This window comes from Pseudorca crassidens, chromosome 16 (assembly GCF_039906515.1).
Source record: "Pseudorca crassidens isolate mPseCra1 chromosome 16, mPseCra1.hap1, whole genome shotgun sequence".
NCBI classification, from domain to species: Eukaryota; Metazoa; Chordata; class Mammalia; order Artiodactyla; family Delphinidae; genus Pseudorca; species Pseudorca crassidens.
The window spans coordinates 29,966,911-29,994,245 of record NC_090311.1 but is presented as its reverse complement, the minus strand read 5'-3'; the positions used below and the strand labels follow the sequence as shown (position 1 = coordinate 29,994,245).

Sequence of the window (27,335 nt, the reverse complement as noted above, 5' to 3'; positions counted from 1 at the left end):
CATTCCCTTCATTTTCTACAAGGCAGGTTATTTCCCTCTTGGACAAATTTCTAAATCTTTCTAATTAACTAATTGGGTTGGGTTGAAGCCTTGCACCATTTGTAACCTGTAATTACTAGAAAATTGCCATGGTAACCACACTACTAATTAGTGACAATTTATTGCCATGGCAACTGGACCATAACAGAGATGTTACCCACACCTCTTTCTTGGCAAGTTTGCTGCACAGTTGGGGAGCAGGTGAGTCGGCAGCCGGGGAGCCAGCCTCTTGGGCACGAGCCCCAGCAGCCTCAGGATGGAGAGCCAAATGGGGGTCTGAGGCAGGGACAGCCAGGTGCCTGCACCCCTCGCTGGGGCCGCAGGGGAAACCCTACTTCCAGGTCCATCATGTTAGCTCTCTTCAAACTAATAAAATCCATCCATCTTAAGTGTGGCCTGACTCTCCCACTCCCTGCCCGGTCCATGACAGAGGCCCCTTATTCTGCAAGTATCTTCTACCTGGACCTTCCCCTCCTCCCCTAGCTCTTCCCCTTAAGTCTCCCTGTCTTCTCTGTTACATCCACCCTGTCTCCTGGCCTCCTAAGGTTTAGCACACACCTTATGGGGCTACTGGGGGCAGTTAGGAACATCTTTATTTAGCCCTGGAAAATGATGTTCCAATAGGGAGTTGAACTCCACTTTACATCAATTAATTCTTTTATACTTGAGGCAAGAACATCCTCGTGGGGGCAAGCAGTTCCCCAGTTGGGGCTGGAGAGGCACACCGGTTGGTAGGAAAGACTGGGGATCAGGATATTCGAGCTGTGTGACCTTGGGCATGTCACTGAACCTTTCCGGCCATCTGGTTTCTCACCTATAACACGAGACTGACAATAATAATAGCCCCTTCCCAGGTTGTCATAAATATTAAGTGAGCTGGTTTTTGGAAGGTACCTTGGAAAGCGTCAGGTGCCACAGAGTCATTAGTGGGACTATTTCCCACCTGTTGGGTGAATAATGTCCCTTTATTTTTCCAGCACTTTCAAGCTTCAAAGGCCTCTTGTTCTGCTGCTGGGTGTGAATGCTGCTCCCTGCCCATCCCTTCCCGAAGGCTTCTCACTCTGTCCACCAGGCGGGGTGGAAGAGGTGGTGACAAGGGAAAATGCTTCCCTACGGCCCCCTCTTCCTCCTGCCACATTCTGACACCCGCTCTGATCCGCTCAGTGGGCCTGAGCCCACGGGGCAGCCCCGCTTACCCTTAAGAACTGCACCCCTAAACCTCTGAACCCCTGCACTTGGGAGATGTAGACCCAAGTCCAATCTGGGTGCAGCCAATCCCTCTCTTAGACGGCATCAGGGCAGCCCTCGGGCTTGGAGGTGGGGAAGGGAAAGAGGCTGCAGGGAGCGGGGCGTTTGCATGCTGCGGCAGCTGTACAGCAGAGGGCCCGGGATGAAGAGGCAGGGGATTCGCGGTGCTAAGCAAAAGCCTCCGGGGGCTGCCCGGCCTCTGCACCTTCTCTGGAGGCAGGAACTTGGGAAGTGTGCCCTCCAGGCCTTGGTCTCCCTCCGTGAAGTGGAGGCGGGAGTGAGAAGGTCTGCAAGGCTCCTTCCAGCTCTACTTTTCAGTGCATCCTCCTGGGCCCCTCTACAGTCTGCACCATGGGGGCTCCGCGGCGAGGCTGTCAGACAAGGAACCTGGACCCTGTGGGACTATTCTGCTGATTAATGATTCTAGTGGATGCTAAGGCCTGCAGGTTGCCAAGAACATCTAAGATATCGTAAAAGAATAGCAAAGCACTGGAACATGCAGGGGTGGAGGAATGGACAGTGTATGTGTGTGTGTGTGTGTGTGTGTGTGTGTGTGTGTGTGTGTGTGTGTTGGAGAAGGAGGTGTGAGAAGGGCAGGATAACAGCTTAAACTTCCTGAAATTCTAACACAGAATCATACTGTGTTAGGGCTGGTGTTGCTACCCCCGGGTCCTCTGAGAGTGGTCCAGATGCTGGGTGGGGTTCCGAGTGTACTGGTGTGGAGGGTATTAGACAAGGACATTCCCACTCACCCCTAATCCCTCTGGTCTGTCCCTGCAGGACATTGAGGGAGATGGGGAGGCAGGAGGACAGGCTCCATCATTTGTCCACTGGTGGGGATTTTCAAACCTTGGGCACCTGGTGGGTACAGGAGGGAAGTCATTCCTCTCTGTGTGCCCACCCCCCGAGGCAGGGAGGGGGCTGGAAGTAGCTGTCTCACGAGGGAGGGCAGGAAAAGGAGGGGCAGGAATAGCTCCAGTTCAGTCCTGTGTACTAGGTATCATGCACGATTCACCTCACCTCATCATTTTCTAGGTGAGGAAACCGAGGCTCAGGGAGGCATAACTGCAGCCAGCAGGCAATGGATCACAGTTGAAACCCACGTCTGAGTGACCCCAGAGCCACTCTCTCCCCACAGCATGCTCTCAAACATTTCTAGTCAAGTTCCCTCTCAGCAGAAGAGGGATCTGTACTCCTGGTAAGGCCCAGAATGGCCAGCCATAGGCTTGACGTTAAAAAAAAACAACTCTCTTGTTTTAGCTGAAGAAAATGTGTACCAAGATTGCATTTGTATTCTATAACATCTGTGTTTGCTTTGAATAAAAAATGATGTCCCTCCCTGTCAATCATCTTATGCTTCTGACACTCCGTGTTTCCTGGGGCTTTGGCGGGCCTGTGGCTGTACTCCCTGGGGGTCCCGGGCCCTGGCTGAGGAGCCTGTCACTCTAGCCCTGCCTGTCCCCAGCTGACAGGTCTGGCTGCACGCCCACTGAAAGGCCAGCACTGCCTGGGAACCTGGGAGACTCTGAGGCCCCCACTCTGCCGCCCCGGGTCACCTCTCTGGAGCGGCTGGTAGGGGTCCTCCAGAAGGCCTCAGCTGGGCTGTAGGCATCTCTGTCTCCTCCATTTACTTCCTGTAAATCAGATCTGCCCTCTGTTTTGTTCTACACTGCTCCCAGCCAACAGCAAAACTCCCCACCCAATATCATAAATCCACCTTCATTTTCTTTCCAAATTTCTTCTAAGTCTTCTTTAATCACCACCTTGCAACCTGGACAGATGCTCCCTAAAAGGGTGAGGCCAAATTGCAGAGCTCCTGGGGAGGGAGTAGAGGCCAGGGCGAGACAGGGTCCAGAGTGAAGAAGGGAAGAGAGATGGATTCCAGTGGGAACAGGGCTGAAGATGCCCACGCCTGTGCTCAGGACTGGAGGACATGCCAGGAGACACATGCAGAATACCTCCAGGGCAGGGGTTAGCCCTGCTTGCTTTGTGCTTCCCCCTGGGCTCCCTACACCCAGGAGATGCCCAGCAGAGGGTCCTGGCATCCTTCCTTCAGAACCTCAGAGGAGGGTGTTGATGTCTGCTACACTCGGTGGGTACTGCCTGTGTGCTAGGCCCTGTGCCAGGCATGCTCTATGTTTATCTCCTTGAATACGCCCCATTTTTCAGGTGAGAAAACTGAGGCCCAGAGAGGTTAATAAGTTGCCCACTGCTGCCTGGGAAGGAGGACATGGTGGAGGCAGGATCTGCACCCAGTACTCTGGCTCCAGATCCTGTCCACTTAGCAGCTCTGCTCGACGGCTAGTTCAAGGTCCTCAGAGAGCCTATGGGATGTTCCTGAGATCATTCGGGGCCAGAGAGGCAGTGCAAACTTTTTGGTCCCCACCTTCCCCCACCTTGAGTTCCTGCCTGGCTCTCTCATGGGGAGAACTAGTTCTCAGGATTCCCATGCAGGGCAGTTCAGGCTCCAAGAGGCTGCAGGCAGCGGGGTTCTTGGAGAACCAGGAACCATGGGGGAGTGGCCTTCCCTCTGCTCAACTCTGCACCAGCAGCTCTGGCTGCGCCGCCCTCCAGGGGCCCTCGAGTCCCCCGAGAGCGGGCGCGCTGGCCGCTAGATGGCACTGTAGACCCAGTAGAGCGGCGGCCGCAGGCAGAATCCCGAGTCCGGACGACATGCCTCCCCTCCTCCTCCCGCGGAGCCGGACAGCCCGGTGCGGGCTTCGCCATTGCCCGGCCTGCAGACAGGTATGCCCAGGCCAACCCACTGCTACCCTGAGCAGCCCAGGCCAGGCAGCTGTTTCAGGCAAAAAAACAAAATCAAAAACAAAAAACCGGGAGCCGCAATTAAAGTCCAGAGGGCCAGTCCCGGGGGCTGAGTTTTCGGTGGTCGGGCCCCTTCCTCTTTCACCAACCCCTTCTGTCTTGCAGGCTGGAGCAGGATTCTCAAGCTGGAGGTCATCAGAAAGGTCAGCTGGTTGTGGCAGTTTAGGCATCAGGGGCCGGGGCTCTAAGTGCTAGTTTCTCTGCAAACCTCCTGTGTGACCTTGGGCAAGTGTCTTCTCCTCTCTGGACCTGGATTTGTTCTTTTGCAAACAGGAGGTTCTCCAGGGTCTGTCTGGCAGATGGGTGTTGTGTGCCTTGGCTCCGGGGACCTGACTGCACATCTGGCCATGGCTTGCTTCCCTCACTGCCTGCGTCTCTCCCCACTCCCCAGGCCCCAGGCACCAGCCTGGAGCTGAGCACTGGCCACGTGGCAGAGCCTCGGCAGTCAGGCCCTTACATTGGGGTCCATTCCTGGGGCTCAGGAGGTTGCTCTGGGCTAGTTTTCCAGCCATATGTCCATGTGTTGTGAACAGAGTGACGACGGGGGCTGCAAGGTAGCGTTGCAGGGTTTGGAGGGCAGGGAAAGGGTGGGCTGGGAAGGCGGGCAGACAGAATAGTAACTTGGTGGGCCAAATAGGTTCTTGTCAGCCAAATGGCTTTTGGAAGTCTGCAACGCTGCTCTAACATGTCCTCTGGGCGTGCCAGCTGCCCCGGCCTGCCTGCATGCTCCACGGAAGCTGCTGTTCCTTCCTTGAGCTGCCCCGTCCTTCCAGCACAGCCTGGCACAGTTGGCCGGTGCCCCTATCCCCACCCTGTGCTCCTCAGCGGTCTCCTCTTGGTCCCCTCCTTCCCCGTCCCTGGTTCCTGCCAGCCCTTCTGCCAGCCCCACCAGCGTGAACAGTGTCCCCTATATGCTCACACCCAGCCTTCTGAATTCTTTGATTCTGTGTATAACCCTCGCTCCCAGACCTTGCCTCCCTTCCAGCTCATCATTTTCAAGTGCTTCATCTCCCCAGTCTCCCCTCCTTCTCCTGCAGATCAAGGCACTTAATTGCCAAACCAGCCCAGTGCATAGAACTGAGAACGGTTCAGAAAAATTGTCTGCACAAGTCGAGGCTGATGCTCCTGCATGTTTATTCCTTTTCCCAGGCAAACATGGTTTATTACTGACATTCAGCCTCTCTGCTGCACGTTCCCAGGCAGAGCTCTCGCGCATTCTGATGGAGCTGAGCTGTGCAAACTGTTTTATTGTCTAGCCGTTTGTTCCCACAAACTTTGTCAGACAGGTCAACATCAATCTTTCCCTCTCACTGAGGAGGAGAGCTGGCTGGAGAAAAGCATGGTAAACTCGGGAGAGGCTGTGGCAACCCTTTCTGGGTAGGGCTTTGAGACGATGCCACCACCCGGGTGTCTGGCGGCAGGGGGAATGGCCCAAATGACCCTTCAAGGATCCTTCCAGCCCCCAAATTTGGATCCAGGCCAGCTGCCACTTGGAATTCTGTAGTGTAAATTGGGATGGATATATCGGGAAGGTCAACCACTGAGGGAATTTCTACACCCAAAGTGCAGGTTGGGTGTGAGTGAGGCCAGAGTTCACGTGAGAAGCCGTGTACACCTCTGGCTTCCTGATTTTTGGCGCCCCAGACGGGAACTGGATTGCTCTGCCATCAGCAGTCTATTGGCAGATGATCAGAGTTTAGTCAGCAGCCGTGCTGGAATTAGAAAAACAGCCTTCCCTAGAACAATCTCCCTGTCAGAGACTCTGACAATAGGTCCCCCATCCAGAAAGATGTGCGGGGAGCGTGACTTCAAAAAAAGTGCTGGAGAGGTTTTGGAACAAGAACACAATCCTTTGCGCTCAGTTATCTGAGACGGGACCCAGCTGCAGGTTAGGGATTTAGCGCTCACTTCCTGGCCGCTTATGTGCAGGTAAATAATTTTACCTGCTGTTTGGCAATAAAGAAGGCTTTAAATCTCGGCCTCTGTGACTTGTCAGTTTTCTCCTACAGAACCTGTTCACCCATCATTCGGGTTACAGCAGGGAATGGGGCAAGAGGTTCCAAGGAGAGGATGATGTGGTGATGTTCTTGGCTGTCTGACGTCACCCACTGGCCCCCCCCAAAAGCCCACCCCTGCCAGATGTCTCATCATCTGGAGAGGTCGCGTGGGAAGAAGCCGTCTATGGGTGGTGGGATGGAATAAAGCCTTCATCCTCCCTCCCCAGAGACACAAACCCACCCTCTCCGGTGGTCTCTGATGTATTAGACTCAGCCTTGCGGGGTTCCAGCCCCCAGCCCCTCCAGCTCACAGCCCCCCCATGTCACTCCGCCTACCTGTGTATTTGCTGACCCCAGCCTCAGCAGCGACGTCTCTGAGCGCCAGAATGCCCCGGGAGAGGTCACTGGCCTCCGGATCCATTTCAATGAGGGCGTCAGGGCCCACATTACCGTAGGCGTAATTGGCGATGTAGATGGAGTAGCGTCCGGAGCCCTGAGGAGGAAGGGAAGGAGGGTAGTTGAGCAGGACCACGGCGCGGGGTCGGGGGGGCGGGGGGCCCAGAGAGCAGCTCCCCCGCTCCTCTCGCAGGACCATAGCTCTTTCACAGGTTCGGCCTCTGCTCCCGGGGTCTGGCGTGCGTGACCTTGCACGACACAACTCCAGAGGTGCTTTTCATGGAGGCTACGAAGCGCACGACACCCCCAGAGTCCTACAGCAAAGCGGCCCCGCTTTTCCTTCCATCCTGTTCCAGAAGAACATCCCTCCCTCTCCTCCACAACCACCTTTTTATAGACAGTTTTCTAATGTGCCTTCTCCTCCAGCTGAGCTCTCTCCAGCTGCCAGCCGGGGTAGCTGCTCAATAAATATTTGCTGATTGATTGATCTACCAATTCCCATTATTCTCAGTCTCGCTCTCCCATTCTAGCTCGCTCCAGCCAAGATGACAAGCAAATTCGTGAGCCATCTCCCTGCCCCACCTCCACCCTGTACTTCTTCACTCCTCCACTTGGGTAGCTCGATAGGCTCAGCTACGCCAGGCTCCTCCTTCCCACTTCCACCCCCTTGTTTTTCCCACGTTACCAGAAAGAAATAGTATATTGCTCCTGCCTTTATAACACTGTCTCAAATATGTATGTATATTTTCCCCTTTGCATCCAGGAGAAGCCCTGGGCACCAGCTCCTCCTTGCTGTAGGCATTCTCTTCTCTAGTCCAAGACACAGCTGATGAAAGAGTCTTTCCTGCCTGTTATTATAATGGTGTTTCTTCAATGGATACCTTCTTTCCCCCAAGAGATCCACACAATTTCTCAATCAGTTTTCTAGCTTTCCTCTTATCCCTTGCAGCATTTCCCTCCAATTAATCAGACAGTACATATTTCTTGAGCTCTAATGATGTGCAAGGTGCTGGGGTATAAATGTACTTAAGACCAAGTCTTTGTCCTTAGGTTGCTTATAGTCTAGTTTAAAGGAAGCTGACAAGGACCTGCTGTATAGCACAGGGAACTATACTCAGTATTTTGTAATAACCTATAAGAGAAAAGAATCTAAAAAACATAGGTATATATGTATGTATAATTGAATCACTTTGCTGTACACCTGAAACTAGCACAACATTGTAAACCGACTATACTTTAAAAGTAAAAAAAAAAAAAAAAAAAAACGAAGGAAGCTATAAACACAAAACAACCCAGGAAAAACAGCTGAATTTAAGGCAGCAAAGTGTGCTCTGTCACCACCTCTTCTCAGCCCTCTTTGCTTTCCTCTATTTCCCGTCCAATGGTCCCATGACAGCCCCTCTCACCTAACTGGTCACTTTATCCCTTCTTTGGGACCATTTTCTTTGGGGAAACTGATTAGGAGACACTTGGGTCTAACAGGTGGGTGAAGCCAAGGAAGGAGTTCAGGGTCTCCTGGCGGAAGCAGGTGCATCAGCAATTACATGTCTGATTGAGTGTGTACAGGGTTTCCTGGGTGCACAGAAGAGGGGCTCTTAACCCAGAGGAAGGGCACCTCGCCATGGGGAGTTCAGAAAAGGCTTTCTAAGAGAAGTCTTGGCCAGGTGAAGTGGAGGGGAAAGAACCTTCCAGGCAGAGATGAGACAGAGAGTGATGAATGTCGGGAAGCCACAAACAGTTCGTTCAATGCTGTCAGAATGTACAAAGCAAGGCGGGGCCTGTGGGGGGAGGACGCTGGAGAAGGTGGCCAACCTGTTCTGTAAAGACTTCTCGGCCCCTTCATTTTTGGTTCCCTGAGTCTCTAGCCTGCTATCTGGGAACCGATGCTTTACAAGTCTTTTTACTCAAAGTGGTCCCTGGACCAGCAGCATCCGTGTCACCTGGGAGCGTGTTAGAAATACAGACTCTCAGGCCCCAGCCCAGACCTGCTGAATCAGAACCTGCATTGCCACAAGATCCCCAGTGATCCCTACACAAAAATGAACTTTGAGTTGCACTGCGTTACAACATGGTTTTGTGATTAGGGGAGAACTTTGAAAGGTTCTTGCCCATCACAGGAGCTTGGTATATGTGTGTGGAATGGCTGGATGAAGAGAGAATGAATGGGGCCAAAGGGGAAAGTGCACCACCACTGTGACGCTTCCTGACCGTACCAGCTGTTAGCAATCTCATCGACAAATGGGCAATTAAGCCCAGATGAACTGAAATGCACTCTGCTAGAAATTAGGATATTTATAAAATTCATTTATACCTAGTTCCTTACTTCAGTGTATTGGGTTGACAGAAAAACATAGATGTGTTACAGTTATAGAAGACTGAAGAAATTCACATGTGAACTTGACCCAGTAATTCTGGGAGGGGGAGCTGGTTCCAGGGGAAGGAAGGTGTTTCTGCAGCTTTGCGTCAAGGGCAGTGGGTCTCACCCTGTAGCCAACCTCAGAATCACCTGGGGGGCTTATGAAAACATGGATGCTGGGTCCTATCCCCAGAGTTTCTGATTCAGGAAGCCCCAAGAATCTGCATTTCTAACAAGTTCCCAGGTGAAGCTGGTGCTGCTGTTTCAGGAACCACACTTTGAGAACCACTGGTCTGGGGCTGTCAGTCTGGATCCTAGTCACAGCTCTGTCCCAACTGGCTCTGTGCCCTTGGGCAGGTCCCTCGCCCACTTTGGCCGTATCTCCTCACGTGTTAAGTGGGAATCATAACCCCCCTGCTTCCTGGCAGGGCTGCTGAGAAGATGAAGTGAGACAACGCATGTGAAAGGTCTTTGAAAAGATAAAAATGCTATATAAACATGAGGCAGAATCATTATCGATCAGGGAACGCTTCTTGTAAGAGATCGGCTTTGAGCTGGATCCAGAAAGGTGGATGAGTGATGAGGCACCTGAAGATGAAGGGCAGAGGTGTTCCGGGTTTGGGACAGAGAACGGATGAGGGCTGCGAGGGGAGCGGGAGAGAACGGCACACCTAGGGGCTGAGGCTATTACCTGGTGCGAAGCTGTCAAGCTTTAGCATAATTCAGAGTCACCTTTGGGCCCAGTTGAAACCAAGGCTGCGGGTCCCCACCCCCAGGGGTTCTGACTGGTAGGTCTGGAGGGTGGAGTGGGGTAGGACCTGAGAATTAGCATTTCTAACAATGCTGATGCTGCTAGTCTGGAGCAGGTATGCTAACAGGCCCCAGGTAGGGGTTGTGGGGCTGAGGAAGGAGTAGGTCAAACGTTGTAATAGAACCTGGGGTTAGGAATGTGTGTCTGACACGGGTTTACCCGGAGGCAGGGCAGCAGGGAGGTGAAGGCATCTGATTATTTTCAGCCAGGCAGGGCTCAGTTCCTGCCTTTGCCTGCCGCTTACTGTGGTGACCAAGGTCAAGTAGCTTACTGCTAGAAGCCTTAGTTTCCCTACCTGTAAAATGGGGATAACGATAACATGTACCTCATAGGCTTACTTTGAGGATTCAATGAGATGGTACGTGGAAACCACTCAGCACAGAGCTTGGCACGTGGCCAGTTTAACAAGCGTTAGCTATTATTATATTATTATTGTCTTTGTTATGTTAATATTATATTCTTAACGTTATGATTGCTCTTGTATTTTCCCATACCACACTGCATCCCTGTCTCTCAACTTCCACACCGGCACTGACCTCTCCACAGTTCTCAGGCCTCAGGGGTCACCAAGGTGGTGGCTGGATGCAGCAAGTAGCCCCTTTCCTGGCGGCAGACCAGCTGTGTGGGCGTCTCCTAGTTCCCTGAGGCTGGGCCTGAGCCGGGAGTGAGCAAGCCACTAAGTGCCCGCCTCCTGTGCTTCTCTTTTTGCACTTCACGTGGCGCCCCCCTCCTGTGGTTAAGTGCGTTGGTGTTCAGATGACCTTGTTAGGACACAGCGAGTCTCTGTGATTAACCTTCAGGCCCTCCCACCAGTGCTGAGAAGATTCCTGCCTTAGCCGAGCGTGGCAGCCCTGGTCCTGAAGGGGTGAGACAGGAAGCCAGGAGGAGACACGGGAAGAGGCCTGGCAGCAGCGCGGCCAGGCCTGGAGCCCCCCAGAACCCCCAGTCCCCGGGGCGGCTCGCTGAGCCGCCTCCCGGTTTCCTCCCACCAGGCAGGGCCAAGTGTGGCTTCACAGCCCGGCCTGGTGCTCTTCCCGGCACCAGCTTGATAAGCAATAAGTAGTTATACCTGGCACCTGCCTTCTCCCAAGGCCTGGAGGCCCCCGCTGTGAAGATCACGCTGAATGCCCAGTCCCCTCAGTGCCACATCAGTCCCCATCTCAGTCCCGAAAGAGTTGGCCCCCTTGTGCCTGTCCCCAGAACGGGGGCCAGAGATGCTCCCATGGAAGCTGGGCAGCAGCTGGGTCCCTGACTTAGTGAGGACTGTTTCGTAAAGCCAGGGAGGGGGCGGCAGGGAAGCAGGTGACAGGCGGGATAAATCACCTCCACTCCACGCTCTGGCTCTGGCTGGTTGGCCGGGACGCACGCCCGGGGTGGGGGGTGGACGCCCCACAGGGCAGATGGCTGCAGCTGCTCCTGCCCTCGCCTCTCGGCCTTTCTACCCCGCACTCCGAGTTGAGCACCTGTGTGCCGGGTGGACCAGCCGGGCGGGAAAGGATTGATGGAGCTGTGGGTTAACTAAAGTACTTGTCATTCAGGCAACCCTCCACTCACCCACCCGCGAGCCGCTTGGCTTGTGCCTTCATTTGCCCCATAAATACTTATGGGGAGGGGGCCTGATGGTGCAGTGCCTGCCACGTGGTAGGCACTTCATGAATAAGAGCTGAATAAACGAATGAATGAGCGCAAGGGCCAGAGCTGAGAGATTCTGGTTCATGTCCGAGCCACACCACCGATCTGTTTCGGGTCCTCAGACAGGTTCCTGCTCCAAGCTGGGGCTCAGTGCCCTCCTGTGTCCAGTGGACACAACGGTGACAGCCCCTGGTTGCTGGAAAGGCCTCAGGGGGAGAAAGGATGTGAAAGTATGTTAGCACCTACTACGTGTAAGGCCCTGTGGGAGCGAGCGGCCTTGCTCTGCCCTCGGGAGCCAGGCTCTGTCCGGGGACGTCTGCCTGGGCCTCCCCTCCTGGCCGACACATCGCTGTGTGCCCCCCTTCTCCCCAGGCCCCCATGTACCCCTGGACTCACCCTCCTGTCCACGCAGGCCACAGAGCGCCCGGCAAAGAGGCTGGCCACGCCGCGGGCCACGTTGACCTCGTCACTCAGGATGTCTTCCCAGCGGTTATCGCGGAACTTGAACAACTTGTCCGTGTACGTGGCCACCCCTGGAGAGAGGAGGGAAGGGAGGGCTGGTGGCCGGTGCGGCACCTACCGCAGGGGTTGGGGCCACAGGTGAACGGGTCGCCTGCGGCGCGGTGAGCGCTTAGGCAGCTGCGACCCCCCTCCTGGGGACGCGCAGGGATTCTCAGTTGAGAGAAGAGACTCTGAGGCTTGTGAAAATGGCCGGCCCAGCCCTCAGGAACTTGGGAGGCCGTGTGCCCACTCCTGGGCGCTGAGCTGGCCCTCAGCACGGGGTCTTGGGGCCTGAGCTGGCCCGGGATCCCGCGGCCCGCACTGCGCTCCTGCCGCACCACGAGCACGACGCTGGGATTGCCAGTGTTTCACGCCCAAGCTCAACCAAGGACGTCTCTTCCTCCAGGAGCTGCCGCCCACATTCTCTGCTGAACCACAGGACCTGACTTGGGTCTCAGAAGAAACGGTCCGGGCTGGCGGGTGGGTCTCTAAGTCCAAATCGAGGAAGGGGCTGGAAGTTGAGCTCTGACAGGTGTGTCACCAACACTCCAGGAAAACTGGCTGGCAGTGGGGTCGATGGGGTGAGGGTTTGTGGAGAGGCAATGGGCGCAGCCTGAGGGGAGCAGGTGACGCGGTGGTCAGGAACTCGGGGTTCAGAGTAAACAGGACTGAGTCTCAGGCTGGGTTCTACCGAGATCCTACTTCTGGGCTCTAGTTGTTGACTTCCGGCAAGTCTGAGCCTCAGTGTCCTTATCTGGAAATGGGGACAATAACAGCTGCATTCCAGCTTAATTCAAGGGGTAAACGAGATAATGCACCTGAAAGAGTTAGCACGGCGCCGCCCATCCCCCAAGGGGTTGGAGGTCGATTATTCCCGTTCATAGACAGGGGGACCCTGTGAGGTGCTTCCGGGACCTCAGCTCTGCACTGCAGGGGTGCGGTGAGAGTGAGTGTGGGGAGAGTGAGTGTGAGGATAAGTGTGTGAAAGTGAGTGTGTGGGAATGCACAGGAGTGAGTGGGTGGGTGAGAGTGAGAATGTGAGTAAAAATGAGTGTGAGTGTGAGATCGAGTGTAAGAATGAGTGTGAGAGTGAGTGGATGAGTGTGAGTGTGTGCGGTGAGGGCTGTGCACAGGAGGCTCCTCAGGTGGCTCTGCCTGGGAGAGGACCAAGGGTGTGCTCTCCGAGTGGCCTCACACAGGCACCTCCTAAGACCCCGGGGACACTCAGGGGCTGGCGTATCGTCTGCGGGGCCTGAAGCTGGCCTTCGGGATGCTCCCCGGACTCCAGGGAGCTGGCACGGGGGCAGAGCTGTGCCACTCTGCCTGGCCCTCCTGGCGGCGCAGAGGAGGAGGGGAAGGCCCTTTCCCAGCAGAGCGGAAGGCAGATCCAGGGGTCCTGCCGGCGTCTATGGGGTGGGGCTTGGGCTGAGGAGCCGCAGCTGGGGTCTGCACAGAGCTGCCTGGCTTGGGAGGGTGGCCCACGGGCGCCGCTGAGCAGCCTGATCTGGACAGAAGCGCAGGTGCCGGCTCAGAGGGCCTGAGCCTGTGTCCAGCTCTGACTCCTGTTTGCTCGGGGCCTTGGCCGGTTCCTTATCCTCTCCACAGCCTCGGTTTCCTCATCTGAGAGTTGGGGGTGACGGCTGTGCCTCCTCCCTCCCAGCATCGCTGTGGGAACCGCAGGGGAAAACTCTGGGGCCCCGGGTCGGCACGCGGGGACTGTCCTCTGGCCGCTCTGTGCCACCCCGGCTCCCGGGCCCTCGTCGCAATCCCCGGGGACCAGATGTGTCTAGAGATTGAGATATTTTTCCTTTCACGTGTCAGAAAGGTAACACAGTGCATACACCGTTTATTACATAACAGCCCCATCAGGGACCGGGGCAGCACCCTGTAATTAAACACATTAATATTTCTGCAGTGAAATATACAAATAGTCACACTAGGTGGGATAAATATGGCCCATAAATAGCTCACGTCAGCTCAGGACAGGTTTTGCTATCAATTCACTTTCCCACGAACTTAAAAAAAGCACTTGAGGCTTTCAGAGCGTTCTGGATTTCAGGACTGCGGAAAAGGGACTGTGGACTGAGACTGCCATCCTCATGCCTGTTCCCGAGGCAGTGGCAGCCTTGTCATCGCCTTCTGATGCCTGGGGGCCTCCGAGGACGGCACTGCAGGCTTCCGGGTGCCCAGCTTTCACAACAGCGAGCAACCCTTGCCCTTCTCTGTCAAACCAGGGCCTCTTTAGACAGTACCTCCAGCTCGTCTAGTCCCACCTGAAATCCTGAGGTTAAACTCTACCAAAGCTTAGCCTAGGTGAGAAGGCAGCTGCGGGCAGCTGGGGCTCTGCAGAGCTCTGATGGGCACCTCTGCATTCAGCGGGAGAAATTTCTCAAGCCGCCGAGTTCCTGCCTCAGCTAGACAAGAGGAAAAAACGAGCCCAGGGTGACTCTATACCCCTCTCTTTGCCTCATCACCCCCAATTCCCCCTGCCCACATTTCCCAGCATTTCCTAAAGTGTGCTTTGTGGAACCCTGGTCTCTGCCAGCTGCCTGGAGAAAAGATTTCATGAGCGTCTGCGTTCAGGAAAGACCACCTTCCATCCACCCTTGGAGATTCTCAGTGGACATCAGTCTATCGAAACTTTGAAAAGTCCTGCAATAAATCACGGGCTTAATTTGACGTGAGCCAGCCTTTCCCAAACACACTCGGCCATGGAACCCCTTTTTGCAGCTCACCTGTCAGCATCCGGCAGAACTAGCCTTGTTCTTAGCAAACTGCTGCGCGGGGGTGTTGACTTCGGGCCACGTTCTGGGCTTTGTGGCCAGAGGGGTTAGGGCGCCACGTACTGTTAGCCTCTTGCCCCCTTCCAGCCTCCTGACTTCTGAGCTGACCAGGGACGCCCAGAAGACTAAACTAAGGTAGAATGTGCAGCAGTGATGCACAGCCTTGTAGATCATAAACGGGAACGGCAAAATCAATGGCAGCCCTTCTGCAGGCAGAGGCCTGGAGGCCTGGGCGACAGGAGGGATGGGAGCCTGTGATTTAGGAAGAGCAAACGCTCTGGCAGCTGCAACCTGGGTAATTAGGTGTGTCAGGAAGACAGATAAACAGTGAGCTGTGTGGGTCGATGGCACTGGCAATAAACACCCAGCATTGGCCCCTGGCCCCTGTCAGCGTGTAATCTCACCTTCTGGCTCCTTGTAGCTGCACTCTGCCCCGGGGCCCCTCACTGAGTCGGGGGCAGCAGCTCGGGAAGAAGAGAGGCTGTTAGTTGTAGGAGAGAGGGGCTCTCCCGAGTCCCTGGGGGTGACTCCTACAGCCCGGAGGCCTGGGAGAAACAGGGCATTCAAGGGCAGGGTAGGGGGCTCTGGAGGTCACGGCCCCTCTGAGAGGCACATCTGAGGACTTCCATTCCCACCCAGACTTTGGCCTGTTGGCATTAAGGGAGCATTGAAGGTCTCAGAGCTCAGTGGAACCAGCAGTTGTCGCCAGGTGGCCAGTTGAGAAGGCCAAGTGGAGGAGGCTCAGGGGCCCACCACTCCCTGCTGGGTGCTGGGGGAGGCCTCATGGAAGTAGGAGTCTCAGTCCCTCACTCAGGGCACTAATAGTTCATTTGATGACAGGAGGGATAGGCAGAGGCGATGCCATGGGACTGCGGTAAAACTAATACTACTTCACATACGGAGCTTTCTACGTGCCAGGCGCTTCACACACATTCACTCACTAACCCTCGCCACAAGCCCACAAGGTAGGTACTATTTTCAGGACCAATTTACAGATGAAGGACCTGAGGCACAAGAGGCAAGGGGACTTGCCTATGATCCCCCAACTAGCAGAGCCCCGCAGAGACAACAGGACAGTACACCACGGAGATGCTGTGAAATCAGGCCACAGTGATCAGGGAGGGCTTCGTGACAGAGGAGGCACCTGAACCAAAGCATCAGAGTAACAACAGCACGGCTCCAGCGTGCAGAGCACTTAGGATAACCAGGCTCTGCGTGAAGCACTTCTTCTTGTTTTTTTACAATCATCATCTTGCCTAAACCCCTCAGGCACCTTGAAAAGTGGTGTAGCCCCATTTCACAGATGGAGAAATTGAGGGGCAGAGAGTTTCAGTTGCCCAAGAGCCAGTGGGTGGTGGAGACAGAGTCAAACCCAGGTCTTTCTGACTCCAAAGCCTGTGCTTCTGAGCACTCACTCCACTGCCCGTTAGGCAGAGAGGAGGGGCGGTGCTAAGGCCAGGTGGGGAAGCATCGGCAAAGGCACAGAGGGGACACTGAGTTTGCCTAGAGGGGAGGGTTTGTGCAGGTGCAGGAGGAACAGCAGGGCAGGCCAGGAGATAGCCACTAATCCAGCACTGAGGGTGAAGGAGCCATGGGTGGTTTCTGATCTGGGGAAGACAGTGTTTCCTGAAGATTCACCTGGCAGTGGAGTGAGGTGTGGGCTAACAGTGGGGAAAATGAAGTGGGGAGGCTGCTTCTGGAGTAGCTCAGGCACGATCCCGGGTGATGCTACAGGGAAAGTGGGGAAGAAGCTCTGGGTGCAGGAGGCTGGAGAAGGAGGGGCGGGAGGGCGTGGCTCGGTCTGGCGGATCAGAGCCAGTCCACAGTGCGGGGTTAGTGATGGAAGCAGGGACACTGGGCCAGCCGAGGGTGGAAGCAGGAGCTTGGCCTTTGAGGGGATCATAAGGTCGCCGAGAAGGCATGCCCAAGGGCTCGCTGGCCATGAGGGATGGCAGGTTGCAGAGCAGTGAGGCTGGAGCTGGGGCGGAAGGGAAAGACCAGTCTTTCTTCCTTCTCAATCTTTCTTCTTCCACCCCAGGGAGAAGAGAGAAATCCGATGAACCTCTGCCGAGTGCATCACCCACATTAGCTCAGTTGGTCCTCTCCACAGTCGTATCAGGAAGACAGATTCTTTGTTTTACAGAGAGAAATTGGGCTCAGAGGATTGAACCGTTTACCTAATGCACAGCTGTTGTTAAGTGGCAATGCCGAGCCTCCAACTAGGGTCTGACTGCAAAGCCCCTCACCACATATTAAAGAGCTGGGCAGATTATGGAGAACAGTATGGAGATTGCTTACAAAACTAAAAATAGAGCTACCATATGACCTAGCAATCCCACTCCTGGGCATATATCCAGACAAAACCATAATTCGAAAGGATGCATGCACTCTGATGTTCACTGCAGCTCTAGTTACAAAAGCCAGGACATGGAAGCAACCTAGTCCATAGACAGAGGAATGGATAAAGAAGATGTAGTACATATACACAATGGAATATTACTCAGCCATAAAAAGGAATGAAATAATGCCATTTGCAGAGACATGGATGGACCTAGAGATTGTCATACAGAGTGAAGTAAGTCAGAAAGAGACAAATATCATATAATATCGCTTATATGTGGAATCTGGAAAAATGGCACAGATGAACTTATTTGCAAAGCAGAAATAGAGACACAGATGTAGAGAACAAACTTATGGTTACCAAAGGGGGAAGGGTGTGTGTGGGATGAACTGGGAGATTGGGATTGACATATATACACTACTATGTATAAAATAGATAACTAATGAGAACACACTATATAGCAGAGGGAACTCTACTCAATGCTCTGTGGTGACCTAAATGGGAAGACAGTCTAAAAAAGAGGGGATATATGTATATGTATAACTGATTCACTTTGCTGCGCAGCAGACACTAAAAATAAGTAAATAAATAGCTGGGCGGGGGCTGGTGGAGGGCAGTCCTGGCTCCCGAGGAACCGCATTTTTTGTTAGGACCGAGGAAATGGATTTCAGGGCTCCATGCTCTTTTTTTTTTTTTTTTTTTTTCGCGGTACGCGGGCCTCTCACTGTTGTGGCCTCTCCCGTTGCGGAGCACAGGCTCCGGACGCGCAGGCTCAGCGGCCATGGCTCACGGGCCCAGCCGCTCTGCGGCATGTGGGATCTTCCCAGACCGGGGCACGAACCCGCGTCCCCTGCATCGGCAGGCGGACTCTCAACCACTGCGCCACCAGGGAAGCCCTCCATGCTCTTTATGATGCTGCTTTGACAGCCTCATCCCATCCTTGCTTCTTCTGGGGCCACGTGGGAATGAGGCACAGTGGGGATGGGGGCGGGGAGCCTGAGCAGTTCATGCGCTCGTCTCCCCAAATGGGATCATGCTGGGGGAGCCGAAAATCTGGGCCTTGTGTCCAAGGGAAACATGGCTGGAGATCAGGGACCCTAGGATCCATTTTAGGGCTTAGAGGATCCTAGGAAAAGAGGGTGGAGCCTCAGGGTTAGTGCATGTCAGGCTTTACCAGGCACAGGAAGTCCTGGCCATCCTGGTAAAATGCAGATTCTGGTCTAGTCAGTCTGGGGTGGGGCCTGAGATTCTGCAAATTTATGAGCTTCCAGCTGTTGCCAGGGCTGGGCTGCGAAAGCTGCTTTGAGAAGCGAGGTGTAGAGCATCTGGGTGCAGCAGGACTGGGCCTGAGTGAAGAGCTGTGGACAGTGGGTGCTCTCTCAAGGCAGACTCATTTGCTGTGGGGGGCAGAAGAGCCTGGAAGTGCAAGGCGCCCCCGATTTCCGTTCTTCTCCCTGGCACAGTGACTGAAGCCTCCTCTCTGAGCGGTTACAAAAGCCCTGCCGAAGGCCTACGTATAATATGGAGCTCAGACGCCATCCGAGAAAAGAGTCATAAATCCAAGCTCATAAAAGGAAAAATGTTCTGCACTGCAAAACCCACCACGAGCGAAGACAAAAGAAAAATGACAGACAAGAGGAAACTATGCAACTTGCATGACAGACAGAGGGCTGGTTTCCCTAATTTATAAAGAGGTGTTACAAATCAGTACGAAGAAGGCTGATAATCAATAGAAAAAAGAGACTCAAATATAAAGAAATATGTTCAGCCTCGCTCATTTTAAGAAAAATTAAAACTACACTTAGATCCCAATTTTTTTCCTATTAGATTAGCAAATATTTTAAAAAATGATGACATGTATTGGTGACACTATTGGGGTGGGAAAGGCTCACTGGTATCAGGGCTGATAGGGGTGTAATTAGGACTGTCCCTTTGAAGGACATGCCATGCCTATCAAAACGACCCCTGTATATTCCTTCGATGCAGCAATTCCATTTCTATGAACTTACCTTACAGATACACCTGGAATTGTGGAGAATGGCATGTTGTACAAGCTTATTCATTCGGTGGCACTGTTTGCAAGCAATCTAACTATTCGTCAACAGAGGCCAATTCAACAAATGGCAAATCTATACAACGGAGTACTATACAGCCATAAAAAGAATGAGAAAGCTCTCTGTGTGCTGCTGTGAAATACTGTCCAAAGCTGATTGTTAAACAAAAAAGTAAGGGGCAGTACTGTGAACAGAGCGTGCTACTATTTGTGTAGAAAGGGAGGGAGGTATATGTAGATTGAAGATGGCGGAGCGTCAGTGACCATCCTGCTGAACTGAATGAGTTAATAAATAAGGTAGGGTGTGGGGCCCACAGTCCACAGTGACCCATTCAGCACCACACTCCTGCTACCCCAGGCCAGGTCACGCGGGCAGGAGAGCTCAGGGCCACGCCAAGCAGCAGCTGGAGTAGCCAGCACAGGAACTCTGAGGGATGGGCTCTGGGCAGGAGCTGCAGCAGGTCTTGGGCTCCTGGATGTGGAGGGGGTGTTGGAGCGGGCCTCTTGTCCGTCTGTCCTGCACACACCCCTACCTGGTTTTTTACAGAGTAGTGTTGCCTGAAACACATTGGCTAGTACTCTTCCAGGTCAGTTAAGCTGTACGCTGCTTTCCTGCTCCAGGCCTCTTGGGATTGTGGTCGGTCTTCCTCTGTTCCCTCCCTCTTACTACTTTCCAGTTCTTAACCCTTGAGCTGTGCCTACCTGATACCCTCATCTGTGTGGTGTCTTATTTACATGATGGTCCTTTTCTCTTTCTGCTCCAAGAGTCTCTCTCTTCAGGCGGCCAGGAGGGAGGCCTGTGGCCCCTCCATCCAGGACGTTTCTAAAGTCTCTGCCTTTCTTCAAGCCACAGAATTATGACAGCCGTAGCTTAGACAGCATGGATTAGGTCCTAGACACCATAATAAGTACTTTTCATTCATTATCTCAGCTGTTCATTCAAATATATATATTAAATGTTTATGGGCTTCCCTGGTGGTGCAGTGGTTAAGACTCCGCCTGCCAATGCAGGGGACATGGGTTCAAGCCCTGGTCGGGGAAGATCCCACATGTCGCGTAGCAACTAAGCCTGTGAGCCACAACTACTGAGCCCGCGAGCCACAACTACTGAGCCCGCGTGCCACAACTACTGAAGCCCGCGTGCCTAGAGCCTATGCTCCGCAATAAGAGAAGCCACCGCAATGAGAAGCCCACGCACCGCAACGAAGCCCCCGCTCGCTGCAACTAGAGAAAGCCCGTGCGCAGCAACGAAGACCCAACACAGCCAAAATAAATAAATAAATAAAAATTTAAAAAAATGTTTACTAAGTGACATAAGTATTTCTTTGGTCCTAGAGATACAACAGAAAACAAGACAAAGTTTCTGTCCCCATGGTGTTTAGCAGAAGAGTAGAAGAGATGAACAACAAACAAATATATAACATATTTTCAGACAGCAGTAAGTGCTCTGAAGAGAAATAAAGCAAGTTAAGGGGGTAGGGAGTGATAGGGTACAGTCTTAAGGCTTTCAGGGAAGACCTCATCTGAGAAAGGGCCTGAATGAAGGGAAGGAGTGAGCCTTGAGAACAACGGTGGGAAAAGCATTTTAGGCGGAGGGAACAGCAAGTCAAAGGCCTCGGGTAGGAAAGCGGCGAGCAAGAGGAAGAGTGGAGGAAACGGAGCCAGAAGGGCGACTGGCTCACAGCCGGAGGGGTGTGGTGGGTGACGGTAAAGACTTTGGATACAGTCTGTGGGGCTACAGGAGGGAGTTGAACTTATGAAGTTGATATGATTTTCCTGTACTACATACAGGTGAAGGGGTTGAGACCGAGAGAGGTCAAGCATCTTGCCCAAGGTCACCCATTAGGTGAGGGGCACGTCCCAGGTTTGTACAGACTGACTCCCACGGGACACTGCCAGGACGCAGGACCCCAGTGCTGACATCCTAAAAGCTGGCTGAGGGACAGGGTGGGTCCGTCCTTCCAGAGGTCTCTCCAACGCTTGGGCACAGGCTAAAGCAGCCCCCAGTCATAAGCCATGGGCAGGTGTGGGCTGGCTGGGGCTCCTGGAGAGGATCGCCAGTTCCTCATTGTGGGCAGGGTGGCAATGGCTGAGCGTCATGCCAGCTGGACCCAGGGAAGTGCTGACCTGACACAAATGGCTCCACACCCCACCCACTGTCGATGAATCAATCGAATCACTCAACTGAAAGATTAACTCAAACCCACAGACATCCCTCAAACCCACAGACGGTCACTGGGAGGTGCACGCCTGGGGCCGAGGCTGGGGGGCAGTGTCACCCTTACCCCAGCTCTGGGGGCCGAGCGCCAGCCTCTCCCAGAGGAACCTTCCTGGGGGCTCCATTTGCCTGCCTCTTCTTGTCTTCCCTCTGTTGTTAAACCTTCTCTCAGGCCAAATGCTTGTGCCTGTTCTTCCGGATTTATTTATCAAGTTTTAATTGTACTCTTAGGATGTTCAAGTTCTGGCTGGGCCAGAGGGAGGCACAAAATAACCAATACATGGACTTTGCCCTTGAGGAACTTAGTGGCTAGGAGAGTGGAGTCAGATTCCTAGAGAAATATAAGACTGCACTGGAAAGACAGGGCAGGATTTTTGTCTGTTACATTCACTGGGGCATCATCAGTGCCTAGAACAGTGCCTGGCATACGGTAGGTGCTCAGTAAATACTTACTCAATGAGTGAACACATTAGTGAGTAAATGGGGTGATGGTGAGGCTGAGCACGGAACCAACATGACTCTGGGGTATTGCTGTCAACCTCGACTGCACGAGGGAATCACCTGGAAAGCTTTCCAATCTGATAACTGGGTCCCGCCCCCAGAGGTTCAGATTGGACTGGACTGGGATGCTCCTTGGGAACTGGGCACGTTAAAGCTCCTCAGGAGATCCTAGTGTGCAGCCTGGGCTGAGCACCGCTGCTCGAGGATTCCCGATGAAATGCTCTAAGAGCGTGGGAGGGCAGCCGCTTCAAGACACCTGACGTTCGGGTCCCAGCCCCGGTGCTCCGCACTCAGTGAGTAGAAGAGTCTGTCCCCTTCCTCTGGCACAGTGCCTGCTGAGCCCACGTTAAACACCTCCTTCCACAGTTCTCCCCATTTCTGCGTCCCTCCAGCATCTTCCTGGGCACTCACTCCTTCCACAGCCGTCCCTTGCTGCTGTTCCCCTCCTGACCTTGCCCCACATTAAAGGTTGATCAGCCCATCAATTAATTGTGTCCTAATCCAATCTTGGCTTGGCTGGAGAGAGGGCAGTAAATCCAGCTGGGTAATCATGTCCTGATATTTGTGTAGGGATAATTACTATCTCTCAGGCCTCACTTGGTGGCAAGATGAGATGAAAACCCATAAAACACCACTTGGGGCTGTGGCTCATTGTTTCTCGGCTGCACAAAGCTGGCTGTGAGCCAGTCAGCTCCGCCTGCCCCTGCCCCTGGCACCAGCCCCAACCCCTTCCCTCGCCATTCATGCACATGGCAGGGCTCAACAGCAGGGGCAGTCTGGGGCTGGATCCTGGCTTGGGCTCAGCAACCAGCAGGGGCAGCATTATGGGCCCAGGGTAAAGCCAGTGTGTGTGTGTGTGTGTGTGTGTGTGTGTGTGTGTGTGTGTGTGTGTGTGTGTGTGTGTGTGTGTGTGTGTGTGTGTGTGTGTGTGTGTGTCTCTATGGGAGCAGGGAAGGTGGTCCCCATAGCCAGGCGGTCACCTGCCTCCAGGAGGTTGGGAGGGTCCTGAATGGTGAATTCACAGGTCTGAACCACAAGGTGTTGTTCAGACCAACCCGAAAGGCTGCTGCCATCTGGAAGAGTGCAGTGCATGTCCAACCTGGCCCCAAAGGGGCACTGGGCCCTGCATCCTTCAGGAGGAAGCCATGGCCTGGGACTTCCCTGCAGATGTTATGGCCCCAAGGGAGTAGACTTCCACCTGCAGCCCCAAGAACACAGTCCCCCAACTCATGAAACACTGAGCACCAACCATGAGCCTGGCTCTCCACTAGGCCCCGAGGGCGTCGGATTGAGTAAGGCCACAGAGTGTGTTGATGAAAAGGATGGATCTGGAGTCCAACACTTGGGTTTGAATCCTGGGACTTACAAGTTGTGTGGCCTTGGGCAAGTCATATGACCTCACTGTGCCTCAGTTTCCTCAACTATAAAGTGGGCCACACCAGTACCCACCTAATTGAGCTATTGTGAGACTTAAATGAGATGATGAATACAAAGTGCTCAGGTCCTGGCCCGGCACACAGTAGGTGCTACTTCAGTATTAGTTGTTGTCGTTACTCTTATGTAGCCTCTGGGTATCAGTTTCTCTCAGCCATTCCTTGGTGTGTAGGACCTCACAATCAAAGTGTGGTCCCTAGACAAGCAGCAGCATCATAGCCTGAGAGCATGTTAGCAATGCAGGATCTCAGGGCCTAGCCAGGCCTGCTGAGTCAGAACCCTCATTTACACAAGAGCCAAAGTGACTGGGATGGCACTCTGGGCCAGGACAGGCCCCAGATCTGTCTTCCACCAAGTTGTACCCCCAGCACCTACCGCCTCTGGTCTGGCATGCTGTAGGTGCTCTGCAGGAATGTGGGGTGAAAAAATGAGCTCAGCTGAAAGCTATGGGGGCCTTTGAAGGATTTCAAAGCATTTTAGAAAGTTCCCTAGAAGCAGCACGGAGGGCTATGCCAGGGAGTCGTCTGCGAGCTACGGGAGTGAGAAGCGCTGAGTGGCTGAGCCACCGAGTCGGGGAGAAGGGAGGAGGGGTCAGTTAGGAGGACCGGGCTGCCGCTCGGAACGGGAGGTGAGGAGGACGTAAAGTCCGAGGGAGGGGACAGGTCTTCTGCTCAAGGCCTCCCTCTCCAGGGGCTGGGAGGTGAGAAACAGCTTCATGTGTAAGAGAAGAACGGAGCCTCCTGGGGCTGTCTCTGTTGGGATGGAGTGAGGTCCTGGGGAAGCCGGGGACAGTAACCTAGTGCCGGGAGGAAGAAGGTGGGGGCCAGGGGAGGCCCAAGGCCCCCAGCCCTTACCGGAGAAGGCATTATTGGTGTTGAGGAAGTAGATCTCCTCACGGCCATCCCCGTCGATGTCGCAGGCTGTGACCCCGATGGCGTTGCCCTGCCGGTCCCGCAGCGCGTAGTAGGGGGAGCTGCGCTCGTCCACCGCGATGTTCACCAGCCGCTTCTGGGCCCGGTCGTACTTCAGAACCAGGTTGGGGCCATTGTACCTGGAGGAGGAAGGGGGAGGGACGTTGCGGGGAGGAGCTGGGCCCACCTGGCTCTATCCGACCAGAGCAGTGGGCTCAGAGTCTTCCCGGACAGGTCTATGTGGGGACAAATCAGCCCCGGAACGTTCCTGGGGAACTGCTGTATTCCTGGGGAACCCTTGGCAGCCTTGCCTTGGGGTCCCCGGGTATTTGACAAGTGTCCCTGAATCAGATGTGGACCGAAGCAAAGTGAGAGTCAGCAGGTCCCACGTGGGATGCAAACAAGGAGCAGGGTGGTGGAGGGGAGTGGGCAGTCAGTGATAAGCCCCTTACCATAGGCTTTGCTGAAATAAACCCCCTGACATTTATCTTGCTCATTTCAATGTAAAAGGCACTTTCATATTTATGATCTCATTAATTTAAATTTAACAACAATCAAGTGAGGTAGGCATGGAGTCTGCATTATTAACCCATTTTGCAGGTGAGGCAACTGATGAACTTCATCAGGGAAAGTGAGGCTCAGAGAGGTTGAGTGCCCTTCTCAAGGTAACGCAGCTAGTAAGCATCGGGTGCTGGAATTCAAACCCAGGCCCTCTCTGCTAACCCAAGGGACCTGGAGTGAATTCTGGAAGCACAGAAGGCTTTGTCATTGAGGTCTGGAATGACTCTCTCTTGACAGAAAGTCCCAGCATTTAAACAGTAGGATGAAACTGGCATCCCAGACAGGAGATTACAAATGCATCTAAAGCCATCAGGTGGACCTGCTGGATCGCTTTGTCCGAGGCACTGGAAGGAAAACACTACAGACCTCCTCAGTCCTCACCTCTCTTCGTCTGACTCTCCTGCAACCACGCGACCTCCCTGATGCTTGCTCTTGCCTCAGGGATTCGCACTTGCTGTTCCCTCCACCCAGGATACTTTTCCTCCAGGTACCCACATGGCTGTCTCCCTCCTTCATGTCCTTCAGGCCCTCACGCAATCTTCCCTTCTCTGAGAGGCCTTCCTGCCCACATTCCTGAAACCTGCAACCACTGTCACCCCGTACCCTTGCCCCTCACCCATGCTCTCTTTCCCACGGCTTTTTACCACCGGTTGACCGGTCTCTAGCTTCCCATTTAGCTCTTCCTTCTCTGTCTGGTCCTGCTAGAATGTCAGCTCCACAAGGGCAGAACTTTTTGTCTGTTTTGTCCCCGAGGACCTAGCACAATGCCTGGCACACAATAGGTGCTCAGTAAATCCTTGCTGACTGATTGAATGAGTGGATCCTCAGACCCCATGTCTGAGTCATAAGGGCTTAGGTGTCCCGTGGTCGATTTCTTCCCATTGCCTTCCCATGTGGAGAAAGTGGTGTGTCCAAGGTCACCCCAGGCAGCACAGCCAGGAATGTCTGGACTCCTCCCTCCTCCTGGAACACCTGTCAGGCTCTCCAAAGGAACCTGGCCACCCCCCATCCATTAGTCCCCGGGCTACTGCCTTTGTTTGAACCTGAGCGTGTACATCCCGAGTGAAGTTCAGCTGCCAGCCTCTGGACGGTCCCCAGCCGAAAACACTGTGGGGAGGGAGGAAAGAACTCTCCAAGGTCTTTGAGAGAAATCACTTCTTGCTTTCCTGAAACAGAACCAATTTAGCCCTTTGTCACCAAGATGCAGAGCCAGTGAAGTCTGGGGGATGCTGAGTGACTGGCCACGCGCCTTCTGGCAGCCACAGTGTGCGGAAGGGGAGACGGAGCTTACTGGGGGCTGAGTCAGCACTCGGTAACGGGAGGTTGCGCCTCAGACACCTTGACAAAGAGCGTCTGAGGGCTGTGCATTGAGAGTGCGGCATGATCTATGGGACGTGTCTAGGCGGCAGAGATGGAACACTTGGGTTCCAGCACCGTCAGCAGCTGGCTCCAGCCCCCAGGGGCAGGAAGTGCCTCGTGGGTGCTAAACACCAAGCCTCAAAGCCTCCAGGTCTTCTGTTTACTACCATTACTGCTCCTCACAAGATAGTACAGTTCTGCGGCGCTAGGCCTTGCTAAAAGCACTTTCCCATGCGTTGCCTCACCTGAGCCCTAGTAATCCCAGAAAGAAGGTAGAGAAGGCATTTTTCTAGAAAAGGAAACAGAGGGTCAGAGAGGCAAAGTGAGGTTACACATCTCGTACATGGCAGGTCCTAGGTTACACAGCTCGTACACGGCAGCACTAGGCTTCTAACTGTCTTCAGGTCCAACCCTGTGCTCTTTCCACACTGCCTATGATGCCAACACTCTTTGTCCTCTGCATTTTTTTTTTTCTGGTGGCCTCTCTCAAAGCAGCGACATGGGCAATGCCCAAGAACTTCACATGAAGTGGAGATAATGACCCTACATTTCTATCGCACTTTACAGTTTATAAAACACTTTCTCAGCCTTGATTTCATTTGCTTCTCTGCAGGTCTTGACTCTTCCAGAGGTTAGTTTTGTGACCTTAGGCTGGTCAGTTCCCCAATCTAGGTTCTGAGTTTCTCTTCTGCAAAACGAGAGCTGGGCTAAATCAGAGGGTCACAAAGTGTGTGGACAAACGCGGTCTTGGGGACGGGCTTCTGCCCTCTCCTCTCAGCTTCATCCAGAGCATTTCTATGTCGATGCATTTTATTTTATGCGTCACGTTCCATAAAATGTTGTTTAAACAAGGGATTCCAGAGCCACTGGCCTAGAAGCCGTGTGAGAGCACTTCTTAGTCTAATGCTCTTGAAACAATAGTGCCTTGCGTCTAACCCACCGCGGGAGACGGACAGAGCGGGCGTGGCCCCCCCAGGCTACGGCTGAGGAGCCTCCACATGAAGTCCAGCACTGACACCCCTCCTCGCACCCCGTCCCTTGGGTCTCCCCCAAGGAGAATGTCTTTACCACCCCCAGTGGGGGGAGAGGCCATGGCCTCTGCACTTATTGGAGGGCAGTCCTTTCACCCTGAATGGGGGGTGATGGGCGTGCACACAAGGTCCCTGCTCCCATGGTGGTGGCCCTGGGGGAGTGGATGGCCCTGGACCATCTCTTGTTTGAAGGACTTGGGGGTGCTAGTTCCAGTGTACTCCCTAAGGTGTAGAGGGGTCGGGGTACTAGGCTGGCTCAAATCCTCCATCTGTTACAGAGTGAGCACGTGCCGCAGAGTCCTCCCAAGCCTACATGGCAGCCTGGGATGAATCCTGACAC

General features: G+C 53.9%; 1 protein-coding gene across 5 annotated transcripts in view; it reads right to left on the bottom strand.

The window, feature by feature from the left end:
- The window catches only part of CRTAC1 (cartilage acidic protein 1), a 132,344-nt gene that overhangs the window by 27,991 nt on the left and 77,018 nt on the right, over nucleotides 1-27,335 (bottom strand). For all 5 annotated transcript variants that reach the window (XM_067709769.1, XM_067709768.1, XM_067709766.1 and 2 more), the window contains exons 3-5: nucleotides 23,988-24,184; nucleotides 11,699-11,835; nucleotides 6,444-6,600 (exon numbers count right to left, since the gene is read on the bottom strand). In XM_067709769.1, the coding sequence (XP_067565870.1) occupies nucleotides 6,444-6,600; nucleotides 11,699-11,835; nucleotides 23,988-24,184 (491 nt within the window). The remainder of the gene's footprint in view (nucleotides 1-6,443; nucleotides 6,601-11,698; nucleotides 11,836-23,987; nucleotides 24,185-27,335) is intronic.